Here is a 12,168-nt window from a genome sequence, read left to right on the forward strand (position 1 = left end):
AGGTAATGACCACATTAACATGCATTTAAATGTGGTCTACGCTGATGTGCATGCAAACTTGGCGCTAACCTCCTTTTAGCACTGGCCTTAGTTTTGAGCCTCAGCCCCTTAGTGGTTAGAGAAGTAGTTATGAACTGGGGACGATGGGGATTTAAATTCTGCTTTTCTTACTGACAATCTTTGTGAACATGGGCAAGTTAACCTAACCCTCCCTTGCTTCAAGTGCAACTAATTTATTATAAGGCAGTTTTTTTTTTTATCAGGAAACTCAATCCTGTACTTGAATATATAATGCACCTTAAGCTAAGATTTAGAAAAAGGGCAAATATATGTTAAAAATAGGTACAGATATTTCTGGAGTAGGATGATGGCTGGCTTAGGATGAAAACAATGTTGAAAGCCAATAAAAGAAAAAGAAAGTAATATCAGTTGCCAGTAGAAACACCTTCGGATGACCCCCCCCCCCAACACAAAGGCATCCAACTTCTTCTCCGAGGAAGGCTGTAGTTTTAGCGGACCAAAGCTGCAGGCCCTTGCTGAAGCACTCCCAGGGACTCAGGATGTTGGGCTGCAAGCCCAGGGCTTTCCCCTGGTGCACGCAGCAGATTTCGCGGGAAATGCTCGAGTAGCCACGGCGCGAGGCAGCTGTGGGTCGTGCCGCAGTTGCTGCTGCTCCCCCGGACTCCGTGCCCGTGTGGGCGGACTAGAGGCTGGGCTCCGCTGCGTTGCTTTGCCCCCACCACCAGTTGAGTGAATGAAACGGAGACGCCGAAGAGAACCAGGGGCGGGAGGGTGCATCTGACGGCGAAACCAGCAAGCTTGGGTGCCCCGTATAAGTAGGAGACTAGAAGCGAACCTCCTCCTCGTCGCTCAGGCCGGGGAGGGAAAGGAGCCGGGGGCAAAGGCAAAGCGTTCCGGAGCCCGGCTGGGACTGCCTGCAGGTTACACAATTACAGCTGCTGGGAAAAGGCGCGCGCGGATCTGGCTCGGTGCACACTGGGAGGAGGAGTAGCTTGTGCTTCCCTCCCTGCACGAGCCGCGGCGGTTCCCGGGTCCCTGCGTTCGAAAAGAGCCCCACGCGCCCCTGTCTCGCGCGCTCTTCTTCCTTTTCCACACACAGGCTTCTTCGGCTCGCGACGCCGGGCGGATTTCCTCCTTCGCCGCTTCCGCGCCTCGTCGTTGTCTGCTGGAACGGACGCGCCGCTGCTCCCTGGGTCGAAGAAGAGGAGGGGAAGATGCAGACGTTTCTGAAAGGGAAAAGAGTCGGCTACTGGCTGAGTGAGAAGAAGATGAAAAAGCTGAATTTTCAGGCCTTCGCCGAGCTGTGCAGGTAAGGCAGAATATCTGTGATTTAAGTGTGGAGGGCCTGTATGAGCAGCAAATGAACCTGCAATTATAGCCTTATGCGGGCGGCGTGGCTTAAGACCTGTTAATTGCTACTTAAAAAAGAAAGCCTGCAAATTAGACTAGAAACGATAAGAACATGTTTATTAGCAACGGGAAACGAGCTTAACATCATTTTTCTCTCTCCTTTGGAAAGGAGTGTTCTCTCACAGTGGCCGCACGTTTAGGAGGTATCTGGGAGATACCGCAAGGAGAGAGAAGTACCCCGTGATTCCCTGTGCGGGGGGTGGAGGAGTTTCCAGCTTCTTTCATTTCGCTCCAGATCTTTAGCAGTTTACGGTTGTATGTGACAGTAGCCACAAAATTGCCTTTCGGTGGCACTAAATGTGACGTAGTCTTTGCATATGCAGCTTGGCTCTCTCCACTTTGCTTTTCTAGGAGATCCCCAATCGCTGTCACTACTGAATGACATCTTACATGCGCATAGGGGTATTCACCAGCCTAGTGGAAATGAGCAAGCCTGTGAGAAATTAATTCATAATTGGGGATGTCATGTGGTGTTAATACCTGTTAGTCCAATGAAATAGTCAGTGTTTAAAGAGTAGCCAAATGGTTAGAGCAGTGGGTTCAATTCCCACTGCTGCTCCCTGTGGTTCTGGGACAGTCACACAAAATAAGTACCAGAATAGAATATGTAAACCATTTTGTAATCACAGAAAGGCAGTATATCAAATCCCATGTGTCACAAAATGCCTGGCCCACCTGCCTGGGGCTAATCCTGCAGCCACTTAGAAGGTCTATCCCCGGCACAGCTCAGGTCCGCCTGCACCTGCCGCTTGTGCTCTACATCAGCACCCTCCACCCCACCGACTGGGTCCCACTTGCCTCTGGGTGAGTCTCCCACTCTCAAGGTATTTCCCGGTGATTTCTAGGTCTCAGGGGTCCTGGAAAGCACCCACAGACCCAGCACCCAAACCACTAGCAGATTCAATAAACTAAAACAAGGTTTGTCATAAAAATATTGAACTGTGAACCATAAAAACAGCACACAATAACTGGTTACTGATTATGGATCAATATTAAAACTATCTAAACATTTAGTCACTACCTGGAATGTGCCTGGGGAGTACAGGAAAAAATAGCTGCTCATAGGTTACAGAATATAACTGGTCTCAGTGAAAAGACCTTTCTCTCTCCTCTCCCTGACTGGGACTGGAGCAAAATCCAGTATTTCCAGACTGGATTTGAACTCCTGGGCCAATCAGAGCCCAGAGCAGCACATTTTAAAAGTATACTGCAGGTACTTTCTTCTCTGTGGTAAACTAAAGAAAGAACAGTCACTTTCTGCCACAGCTTTACAATAAAAAAAAAAAAATCACCACCTGCTGGACAATAGGAGAAATACACTTCAAGAAATAATACAGTTTACAGGCTTAAAAACCCACTTTTTGTCACACCATCCCATTTCCCTTTAGCATTAAATGCTTTAAAGTTCATTTTAATTAATTTTCTGATGATCATAAATCCCAACACCCAGCAACACAGCACAACCAATGATCGTAATGGACAACATACAATCTTCATCCCCTTCGACCTTCAAGGTGCCTGACGCACACCTACCTCATTCGGCCACAATACAACCTTGTATTTGTTATCAACCGACTGGTGAATGCCTTTACGGTATTATGTAAGCCACATTGAGCCTGCAAATAGGTGGGAAAATGTGGGGTACAAATGTGGAGAAGTGGCCTAGTGGTTAGGGTGGTGGACTTTGGTCCTGGGGAACTGAGGAACTGAGTTTGATTCCCGGCACAGGCAGCTCCTTGTGACTCTGGGCAAGTCACTTAACCCTCCATTGTCCCATGTAAGCCGCATTGAGCCTGCCATGAGTGGGAAAGCGCAGGGTACAAATGTAACAAAAATAAAATAGATACTATTGGAGATTCTACATGGAATGTTGCTACTATTGGAGATTCTACATGGAATGTTGCTATTCCACTAGCAACATTCCATGTAGAAGCCTGCGCAGCCACATTGGTGATCTGCAAAGGCCGACTTCTACATGGAATGTTGCTAGTGGAATAGCAACATTCCATGTAGAATCTCCAATAGTAGCAACATTCCATGTAGAATCTCCAATAGTAGCAACAGTGGAGGAGTGACCTAGTGGTTAGGGTGGTGGACTTTGGTCCTGGAGAACTGAGGAACTGAGTTCGATTCCCGGCACAGGCAGCTCCTTGTGACTCTGGGCAAGTCACTTAACCCTCCATTGCCCCATGTAAGCCGCATTGAGCCTGCAATGAGTGGGAAAGCGCAGGGTACAAATGTAACAAAAAATAATAATAATCATGTACATGAAACAAGAGTATGAGGCTCATTTTTAAAGCATATAGACTTACGAAGTTACTGCTACTACTATTTAGCATTTCTATAGCGCTATAAGGCGTACGCAGCGCTGCACAAACATAGAAGAAAGACAGTCCCTGCTCAAAGAGCTTACAATCTAATAGACAAAAAATAAAGTAATCAAATCAATTAATGTGTACAGGAAGGAGGAGAGGAGGGTAGGTGGAGGCGAGTGGTTATGAGTCGATAGCAAGGCTAAAGAGGTGGGCTTTCAGTCTAGATTTAAAGGTGGCCAAGGATGGGGCAAGGCGTAGGGTGCAGCGAAGTTCCATAAGTTACTATGGGGCTCATTTTCAAAGTACATAGACTTACTAAGGGCCTTGTTTACTAAGCTACGCTAAGGGTACATTAGCGTTTTTAATGTGTGCTAAACGCAAAAGACATCCGTATATTCCTATGGGTGTCTCTATCGTTTAGCACGCTCTAAAAACGCTAGTGCGCCTAACTGAACAGGGTCCAAAGTTAGGTGGAGGGCATATTTTCAAAGCACTTAGACTTTCAAAATTACGTAGGAACCTATGGAACTTTTTAAGCCTAAGTGCTTTGAATATGAGCTAGAGAAGGGGACGGGGACCCGCAGTAACAGCGGGGACGGGGACAGAGCATGCGGGAACAGATCCCACGTCTCCAGCCCTGTTAATGAACTGGACTGTTATTTTATGTTTGATTCAGACAATGATATTTTGATTTTTTGGAAAAACAAGCCACAACTAGCAAAATTTGCATGGGGGAATTCTGTACATCCTACTAACAGCACGTCTAAGAAGACATCTTCTATTGTAGGAAGGACTGTGGAAGACAGGAGAGCTAGACTGAATCCTGAGATTTCTTATTCATCCACAGATTTAAAAAAATCATAACAGTGCTTCATAGGGCATATTTTTCCCCTCTAGGGCATACATAACAGGTTGTATTTTGTAACAGGGTGGATTAAGATTCCTTGGGGTAGTAGAAATCACCTATTGTTGAGGTTGGAAAGGTAGAGGGTGGTGGTGGGAAGGAGGGTTATTATAGCTGCTCATTGTTATTATTGTTTTCTATTTGTAATTTATACACAACAGTTACACAGCATATTGTTCCTTTTTATATTTTAATAAAAAGATTTAAATATAAAATCATAATTGTTCGAGGCTTCTGCAGATGAGGACAGAGCCCATGGGGATGGGGACAGAACTTTGTCCCTGTATCATTCTCTTTAAGTTTGTGTGCTTTGAAAATGAGCACCTATATGTTTTTTTAAACAGTGGAGTATTTTAGATCCCCTGAAGAAAGGACCTTTAACATCCACATTTTGAAAAGCATCAAAAGTTACACTCATTCACCTAAAAATATCATCTTTTTCCCAACTATTTTTTTCAAGTAATATTTATTTATTTATTTATTGCATTTGTATCCCACATTTTCCCTCCTTTTTGCAGGCTCAGTGCGGCTTATAATGTAACATTCTTGGTGGCTAATAGATTAGGAATTAGACAATTTAGTGTTACATAGAGACCGCGAATAACATAATAGAAAATTAAGCAAGCGGATATGTGAGAAAGCAATTCTGATTGTAGGTAGGGTGGATATGCGTTACATTTACACTTGTTGATCTTTGTCGTATGCCTTATTGAAGGGGTGGGTCTTCAGAGATATCCGAAAGTTAGTTAATTCATAGATAGTTTTTAAGTTGCGTGGCGGTGCATTCCATAACTGTGTACTCGGGTAGGAAAAGTTTGACGCATGCATTAATTAGTTTGTATTTTAGCCCTTTGCAGCTGGGGAAGTGAAGATTGAGAAACATGCGGGATAATTTTTTGGCGTTCCTGGGTGGTAATTATCAGAGTCCTTGGCAGAAATGATAGTAATGATATCAGTTAAGTCAGACTTCTAATTAACTAAGGGACTGATGCAGAAAGTTGCGTGGTAACTATGTGCTTTTCTGTCCACAGTATGTTACTGGACACACAATGCAGAAAGGGGTTCAGCGGAGAAGTTAAATCATGCGGTAGACATCGGTGCACATCATATTAAAATGATTAGTAACGAGGCTGTTAGTTATTCCACTGCAATGCAGATGGTAACATAAAAGGTTTGAAGACCAGCACAATGCGAAAAATTTACCGCCAGTTCTGAGGAAATGAAGATGGGTTGGTTTTATTTATTTATTTGTTACATTTGTATCCCACGTTTTCCCACCTATTTGCAGGCTCAATGTGTTGCTGTACAGGCGATCGCCAATATCGGTATGAACAAATACAGAGTGATGTTGTGGCAGAGTAGAGTTCATGTGTGACAGACACATTGGGTAATCGTAAGGAGGAAGAGTTAAGTTATGTCCTGCACGAGCTTTGGTTAAGTTATGTTGCAGAGTTAGGACATTTAAGTTGGATCGTTGGGGTATGCCATTTTGAACAGGTTAGTTTGTAGTAGTTTCCGGAAGTTTAGGTGGTCATATGTTGCTTTCACGGCGTTTGGCAATGCGTTCCATAGTTGTGTGCTTATATAGGAGAAGCTGGATGCATAGGTTGATTTGTATTTGAGGCCTTTGCAGCTTGGGTAATGGAGATTTAGATATGTTCGTGTTGATCTTGTTGTATTTCTGGTTGGTAGGTCTATGAGGTCTGTCATGAATCCCGGGGCTTCGCCGTAGATGATTTTATGAACCAGGATGCAGGATTTAATGCCATATTTTTCTTTTTTTGTGTGTGTGCACAACAGTATCCACAGTTTTTACAACGGAACAGGAGGTGACCGTTCTGCAGGCAGGTCCAAACAAAAAAAAAATTGTATCCATGCATGCACCGGAATGTTGTTCTATGCATGAATATCAACCTCATAAACATTTTATATGCAAGAAAGTTTTGCAAGGGTCATCTGTAGAATATCATCCCATTGCACGTTAACAACACGTTTTTTTTTTGTTTTGCTCAGACATGTGCACAGTGCGCTAGCTATGTTTGGTGCAGAGCCTTGTGTACACGCGTTCGGCAGGCTTTCCCTGTTTAGAGTACAAGTTTCAAATTTGCCTATGATTAGCTTGTGACATTGGCATGAAATATGGTTTCGTTAAGGCGGTCTTTTACTAAGGGCGCGCTCACATTTTTGGCGCGTTCTAAAATTGTAGGCATGCTAAACATTAGAGATGCCAATGCATTCCTATGGGCGTCGCTAACGTTTAACATAGTAGCATAGTAACATAGTAGATGACGGCAGAAAAAAGACCTGCACGGTCCATCCAGTCTGCTGAGGTGGAAGGAGGTGTTTCAGAGAGCTCTGCAGACTTCCAGTGGGAGGAGAGTGAGGCCTAACTCCCTCCCCAAGGATGTGGAGGGCCTCTGGGGAGCGTTCCCCAGGACAGGCCCAGGCCATGGGGCCTCTTGGGCTCAGGGACCAGAGGGTCAGGAAAAGCGGTCTCCTCCCTTGCAGTGCCGCAGGGAGGAGGGAAAGGAGCCCTGTGGATAGAAGAGGGCCAGACTCCAAGGGAGGAAGCCGGACTGGTACCCCCCTCGCGGCCGCACGACGTCCAGCAGGTGAGGGGGGGAGAGAGCTGGCGGAGACCCTAGAGAAGAGCTGGTCTGAGAAGGAAAGAGTGGTAATGGAGATCTGTCAAGAGGCCCTGCCGGAGGTGGAGGAGGAAAGCAGTGAGGATAGTGACGATCTAGAGGAGGAAGAGCTTGTGGACTACTGCCAGGATCCAGAGGACCCGGCCAGTGGCATAATTAAAGTGGTGAAGAGAATTAAAAGTACGGAGAAGGAGGTGGTGGACCTGGGGAAGCGAGTCAAAATGGCAAAAGCCCTGAGCAGGCTGGCCCCAGCAGAGCATCGCAAGACCTATATGAAAGAGGAAACCAGGCTGCTTAGGCTTCTCCAGAGAAAAGAACAGCTGCTGAGGGCCCTGAGGAAAGGCCCTGGAAATCCTCTGAGAGAACTCTATATCAACAGAGACAGGATGGCCTCGGGGGGACAGGCCCCGTCAGCCTCGGTACAGTGGAAGCAACAAACAGAGCAGGAAGGAATCAGCCCAGGCTTTGGACCCCAGAACATTGAAGCATCAGGGGAGCTGCCAGGAACTAGCACCCAAAATACATTGAAATTCATGCAATACCTTGCTAGTCAGTCAGGGCCTCTGCAGGCAGCTTCTGGAGTAAGCAGGACTGAAGGTGGGGCTGTGGAAGCCTCATTGAGAGCACCTGAGTGTGGGAGAACAGAACAGGAAAAAAACTTTAACACTAAGACTTTTCACATTGTTGAAACAGAGGCTGCAATTTCAGGAGAGAAACCTTTTTCCACAGAAGTGGTGGTGGAAGTTGAAACAGAGAACTTACCTGGAGAAGAGGAGGTTGTCCTGTTCCCATTGCCTGTAGTAGGAGCAGACTGCAAGGAAAAAATGCCTGGGAGGCCTCACCCACAAAGCTCTGAGGAGCAGGATGTTCCAGCCAATCAGCCTGCAGCAGGGCTAAGGACTGAAAGTGGAGATGTTCCAGCAGGGAGCTGCCTCTTAAAGGAGAATGCAGGAAGAAAGGCAGGTGAAGACAAGGAGTGGTTTTCCATAGAGAAAGCACAGGAGGCCACACAGTGTTCCCCACATAAAGGTTCAGAATGGCAAGGAACTGCGCTGCCGGGTGGCGGGATGCCATGCCCGCCCAGCACATTGGAGCAGGAGGCGCCAGCCAATCGGGCTGGAGGAGCAGGGATGGCCGCAGAGGAGAATGCTACAGCGCAGGAGGATTCCCCATGTTTGGGAGAGCGAGTGGTGCTGGAGTGCGGGAAGCCACTCTTACTTTGCAAAACGGCAGAGCAGGAAGTCCCAACGAAGCAGGACGCCAGAGGGGAGACCAGTTCCCAGGAAAACAGCGGGCCCGCACAGGGAAAGCTGGAGCAGCACGTTGCAAGGAGGGACCCAGCACAGAGAGCAGGTTCCGGGGGGGGAGGAGCGGGAGGTGTTTGCCTTGCAGTGTGCGCCAGAAGGAAACTTGACTGGTACCTTTGACTTTGCAGTTGGCCAGGCTGCAGGGGTGCGAGCCAGGGGGGAGTGTTCGGGCCGGGAGGGGAGGGTTGGCTCGGTGGGCGGGGGAGGGGGTCAGGGGCATTGGGAGGGGAACAAGTATTTAGGGGAACCTGCTCTCACTGACTCTAGCGAACGTGTTGAAGGGGACAATGGCAGGTTTTTTGCTGCAGGGGAAATGGTACAGAAGGACACTGTGAAGGCAGGGGATGTGCAAAGTCTGCTGACAGAAGGGAGAGAAGGGAGGGAGGCTGAGAGGGGAGGCAAGAGAGAGAGGGGGGTGTACGGCGCAGCAGGAGCAGGGGGGTCTCAGTGCAGGAGATGGAGGAGGGGGACGGTGGGGGGGTGCTCCATCCTTTGCGGCGGTAGTAGGTGGGAGGGGCGGGCGCAGGGGGAATGGGGGGGCAGGAAGCATTGGGGAAGGATGGGGGGGGAGGGTGGGGGGGCCAGGTTCCCAAAAGGAGGAATGTGATTCAGTTAAGGTGGGTGGGGGAGGGGGGGATGCCAAGTAGGGATGAGGCCCTGAAGTTGGTCTTGGGTTTAGGATTTCTCCCAGAGGACCTCTATGCCTGTATCCACCCGGTGAATATCCCAGAGTATGATGTTAGTTTTCTGACCCAGCGAGGCATGGAGGTCTTCTGGGAGAAATACGAGGGGGTAAGGGGGAAAGGGGATTGGAGAAACTTTAGGGCCGTACCGATCAGCAGACCTGACCTGGTGCAGGTAACCCTGCTGGTCCGAAATGAATCCATTTCAGGGGCGGACCTGGCCTTCTGGCTACAGCGGTACGCAGAATTGCGTACCCCCTTGTCCAAACTCCCTGACCCCAGTAGGGTGTGGGCGGGAGGATGGTGTGCGCAGGTTAGGCTGAAGCAGGCAGGAGACGTGACCCAGCACATTCCCTCCGCGGCGTTCATTGGCAGGGATCGGATCCTCTGCTTTTACAAGGGGCAGCCGCGGCAATGTCACAAGTGCGGGTCATTCAGACATTTTAGTATGTCGTGCCCAGTACGGCAGTGTGGGAAGTGCGGGTCTAAGGAGCATCCTACGGAGTCTTGTGCATCTATCCGGTGTAATTTGTGTGGGGGTCTGGGGCATGCATTCAGAGCTTGCCCTTGGGCCTCCCATAACGGGGGAGAGGAGGACATGGGAGGGGGCGGTCCAGTTCAGAGGGAGAGGGGGGGAGTGAATGTAGGGCGAGATCAGGTTCCCGGGGTGGGGGGGGAAAGGAGCTGCGGAGGGACAGGGAGTGGGAGGTGGGGAAGGGTTGGGGGAAGGGCGGAAGCGGCAGGACGGGGCAGATGAGGGTTGGACGCGGGTGTCAAAAAAACAACGGAAGGTGACGGGGGTACGGGAGGAAGGGGGAGGGGAGGCAGGAATGGGGATAGAAGTAGAGAACAGATTTAGGGGATTGGAAGATGAGGGAGGGGGTGACGAACTGGCAGGAGAGGAAGGAGAGGATGGGATGAGCCGGCAGGATGGGTTGGAAAGCATGGCAGACGCTGGAAAGGGAACAGCAGGTAAAAGGAAGAAGAAGAAGAGGGAGAAGGTTTTGAGGGACGAAGAGGAGGAAATGGTAGTGGAGGAGGTCGGGGAGGTGGGGGGCAGATTGGGGGGGCTGAAGGGAGGGTGGGGGAGAGAAGGAGGGTAGGACAGGAGGCAGGGATGAAGGCAAGAGAGGAGAGGGAGGATGGGCTGGAGGCAGGATTGATGGAGGGGGTCAAAGAAGGGGCAGAAGGGGCGGGAGAGGAGGCAGGGGGGGGAGGGTCAGAGGACGACTCCCAAGGAGGGAGGGAGGTGGGCGAAGAAAAGAGGAAGAAGGGGAGGAAGAAAGTAAGGAAAGGGGGGGGGGGGGCTTTTTGAGCTAGGGGTCCGGGACTGGGCGGACGAGGAAGGGGAGGGTGAAGGGGAAGGGATCCCTGGAGGTAGTATGGAGCAGAGGGAAGGTAGCCAGGAGGGCGGGGGGTATGGAACGGCACAATGATGGCTGGACTGCTGTTAACATTCGCCACACTTAATGTGGCTAGTGTCGCCTCCCAGAGGGCGAGATGCTTGGCGTTCGATGGCCTCTCTGCCGTGGCGGTGGACTGTTTTCTTCTGCAGGAGACCAGGCTGCGAACGCTGGAGGAGGTTCGGCGGGCAAAGCAGGCCTGGAGATGGGGGCCCTCTATTTGGGGTCTGGCAGGGGAACGGTATGGGGGGATAGGCATCCTCTTCAAAACATTTAAAGTAGAGATCCAGAGGGTGGTGGAGCTGGGAATTGGGAGGTGTCTGGTGTTAGATGTGAGATTGCGGGGGGTGGCTTTGCGGGTGATTAACATCTACGGGCCGCAAAGCAAACGGGGAAGGGCAGCACTGTTTGGGAAAATTCGGCCGTACCTTTACACCTCACGGCAGCTAGTTTGGGGGGGGGATTTTAACACAGTCCTGAGGAAGGAGGATAGGGGGGGGAGGGCGGCGCAAGTAGGTTACGATGGGGTACGGCTAGCAGGGATCATGAAGGGAGCGGGATTGGTGGACGCGCACATAGAGTTTGGTGGTGGGACGCAGGGTTTCACTTTTGCCCGGGGCACTTGTAGAAGTAGAATCGACCGGTTTTTAGTTCGGGGAGGGGCGTGTGGGAAGGCACCAAGGGTGGTAGAGGTTGATTTCTCAGACCACAAGATGGTGCTGGTCGAGCTGGGGGGAGGGGGGATTCACGGATTGGGGAAAGGATTGTGGCGTTTAAATCAGAAATGGTTGAGGGAGGGGGTGTTGTACCAGGAGTATCTGGAGTTTCTGGCAGACCAGGTATCCATTCAGGGTGTCTTCCCTTCCCTAGGGGACTGGTGGGAAGTTTTGAAACACCGCACCAGGGGGTTCTTTCTCCGTCAGGCGAGGAGGCAGGGGAGGGAGGTCACCCGGCTAGGAACTGCTCTGAGGAAGCGAAGGGACAATTTGATTTCCAGGGGAGGGAAGAGGGAGGACATTGAGGCCTTGCAGCAGGAGGTGGAACGGGTACAATACAATCGGTACTCTTCCCTCGTCTATGAGCGGGACTTCGGGAAGCTGCTCAGCCCGAACCCTTATGACTGCTGTAAGGAAAGAAGGGAGAGGAGGGTGGTAGAGGGGTTAAGGGATGAGGGGGGGACGCTCCAGCAGTCTAGGGAAGGTATCTTGCAGGTGGTGGGGACCCACTTTGGGCGGGTCTTTTTGGACCAACGGTTGGGGGAGGAGGCCATGGCGAGGTACATTGAGGAAACCCCAGGGGTGGGTAAGGGGGGGCCTCATCTTCGGGCCTTGCTGCGGCCGTGGACGCTGCGGGAGGTACAGGAGGCCATTGGGGCCTTGCGGCGCAGGACGGCGCCGGGGCCAGACGGACTCCCGGCAGAGTTCTACCAGCGGTTTAGGGATCAGTTGGCGCCAGTCTTGTTGGCAATCTGGGAGGCGGC

At 50.3% G+C, this 12,168-nt stretch overlaps 1 protein-coding gene across 1 annotated transcript in view; it reads left to right on the plus strand.

Moving 5' to 3' along the window:
* Nucleotides 1-525: 525 nt before the first annotated feature.
* The window catches only part of ITPK1 (inositol-tetrakisphosphate 1-kinase), a 299,388-nt gene continuing 287,745 nt past the window's right edge, over nucleotides 526-12,168 (plus strand). Inside the window, exon 1 of the mRNA XM_030214763.1 lies at nucleotides 526-1,330. Coding sequence (XP_030070623.1) covers nucleotides 1,236-1,330 — 95 coding nt within the window. The 5' untranslated portion in view covers nucleotides 526-1,235. The remainder of the gene's footprint in view (nucleotides 1,331-12,168) is intronic.

Source organism: Microcaecilia unicolor, chromosome 9, assembly GCF_901765095.1.
Source record: "Microcaecilia unicolor chromosome 9, aMicUni1.1, whole genome shotgun sequence".
Lineage (NCBI taxonomy): Eukaryota > Metazoa > Chordata > Amphibia > Gymnophiona > Siphonopidae > Microcaecilia > Microcaecilia unicolor.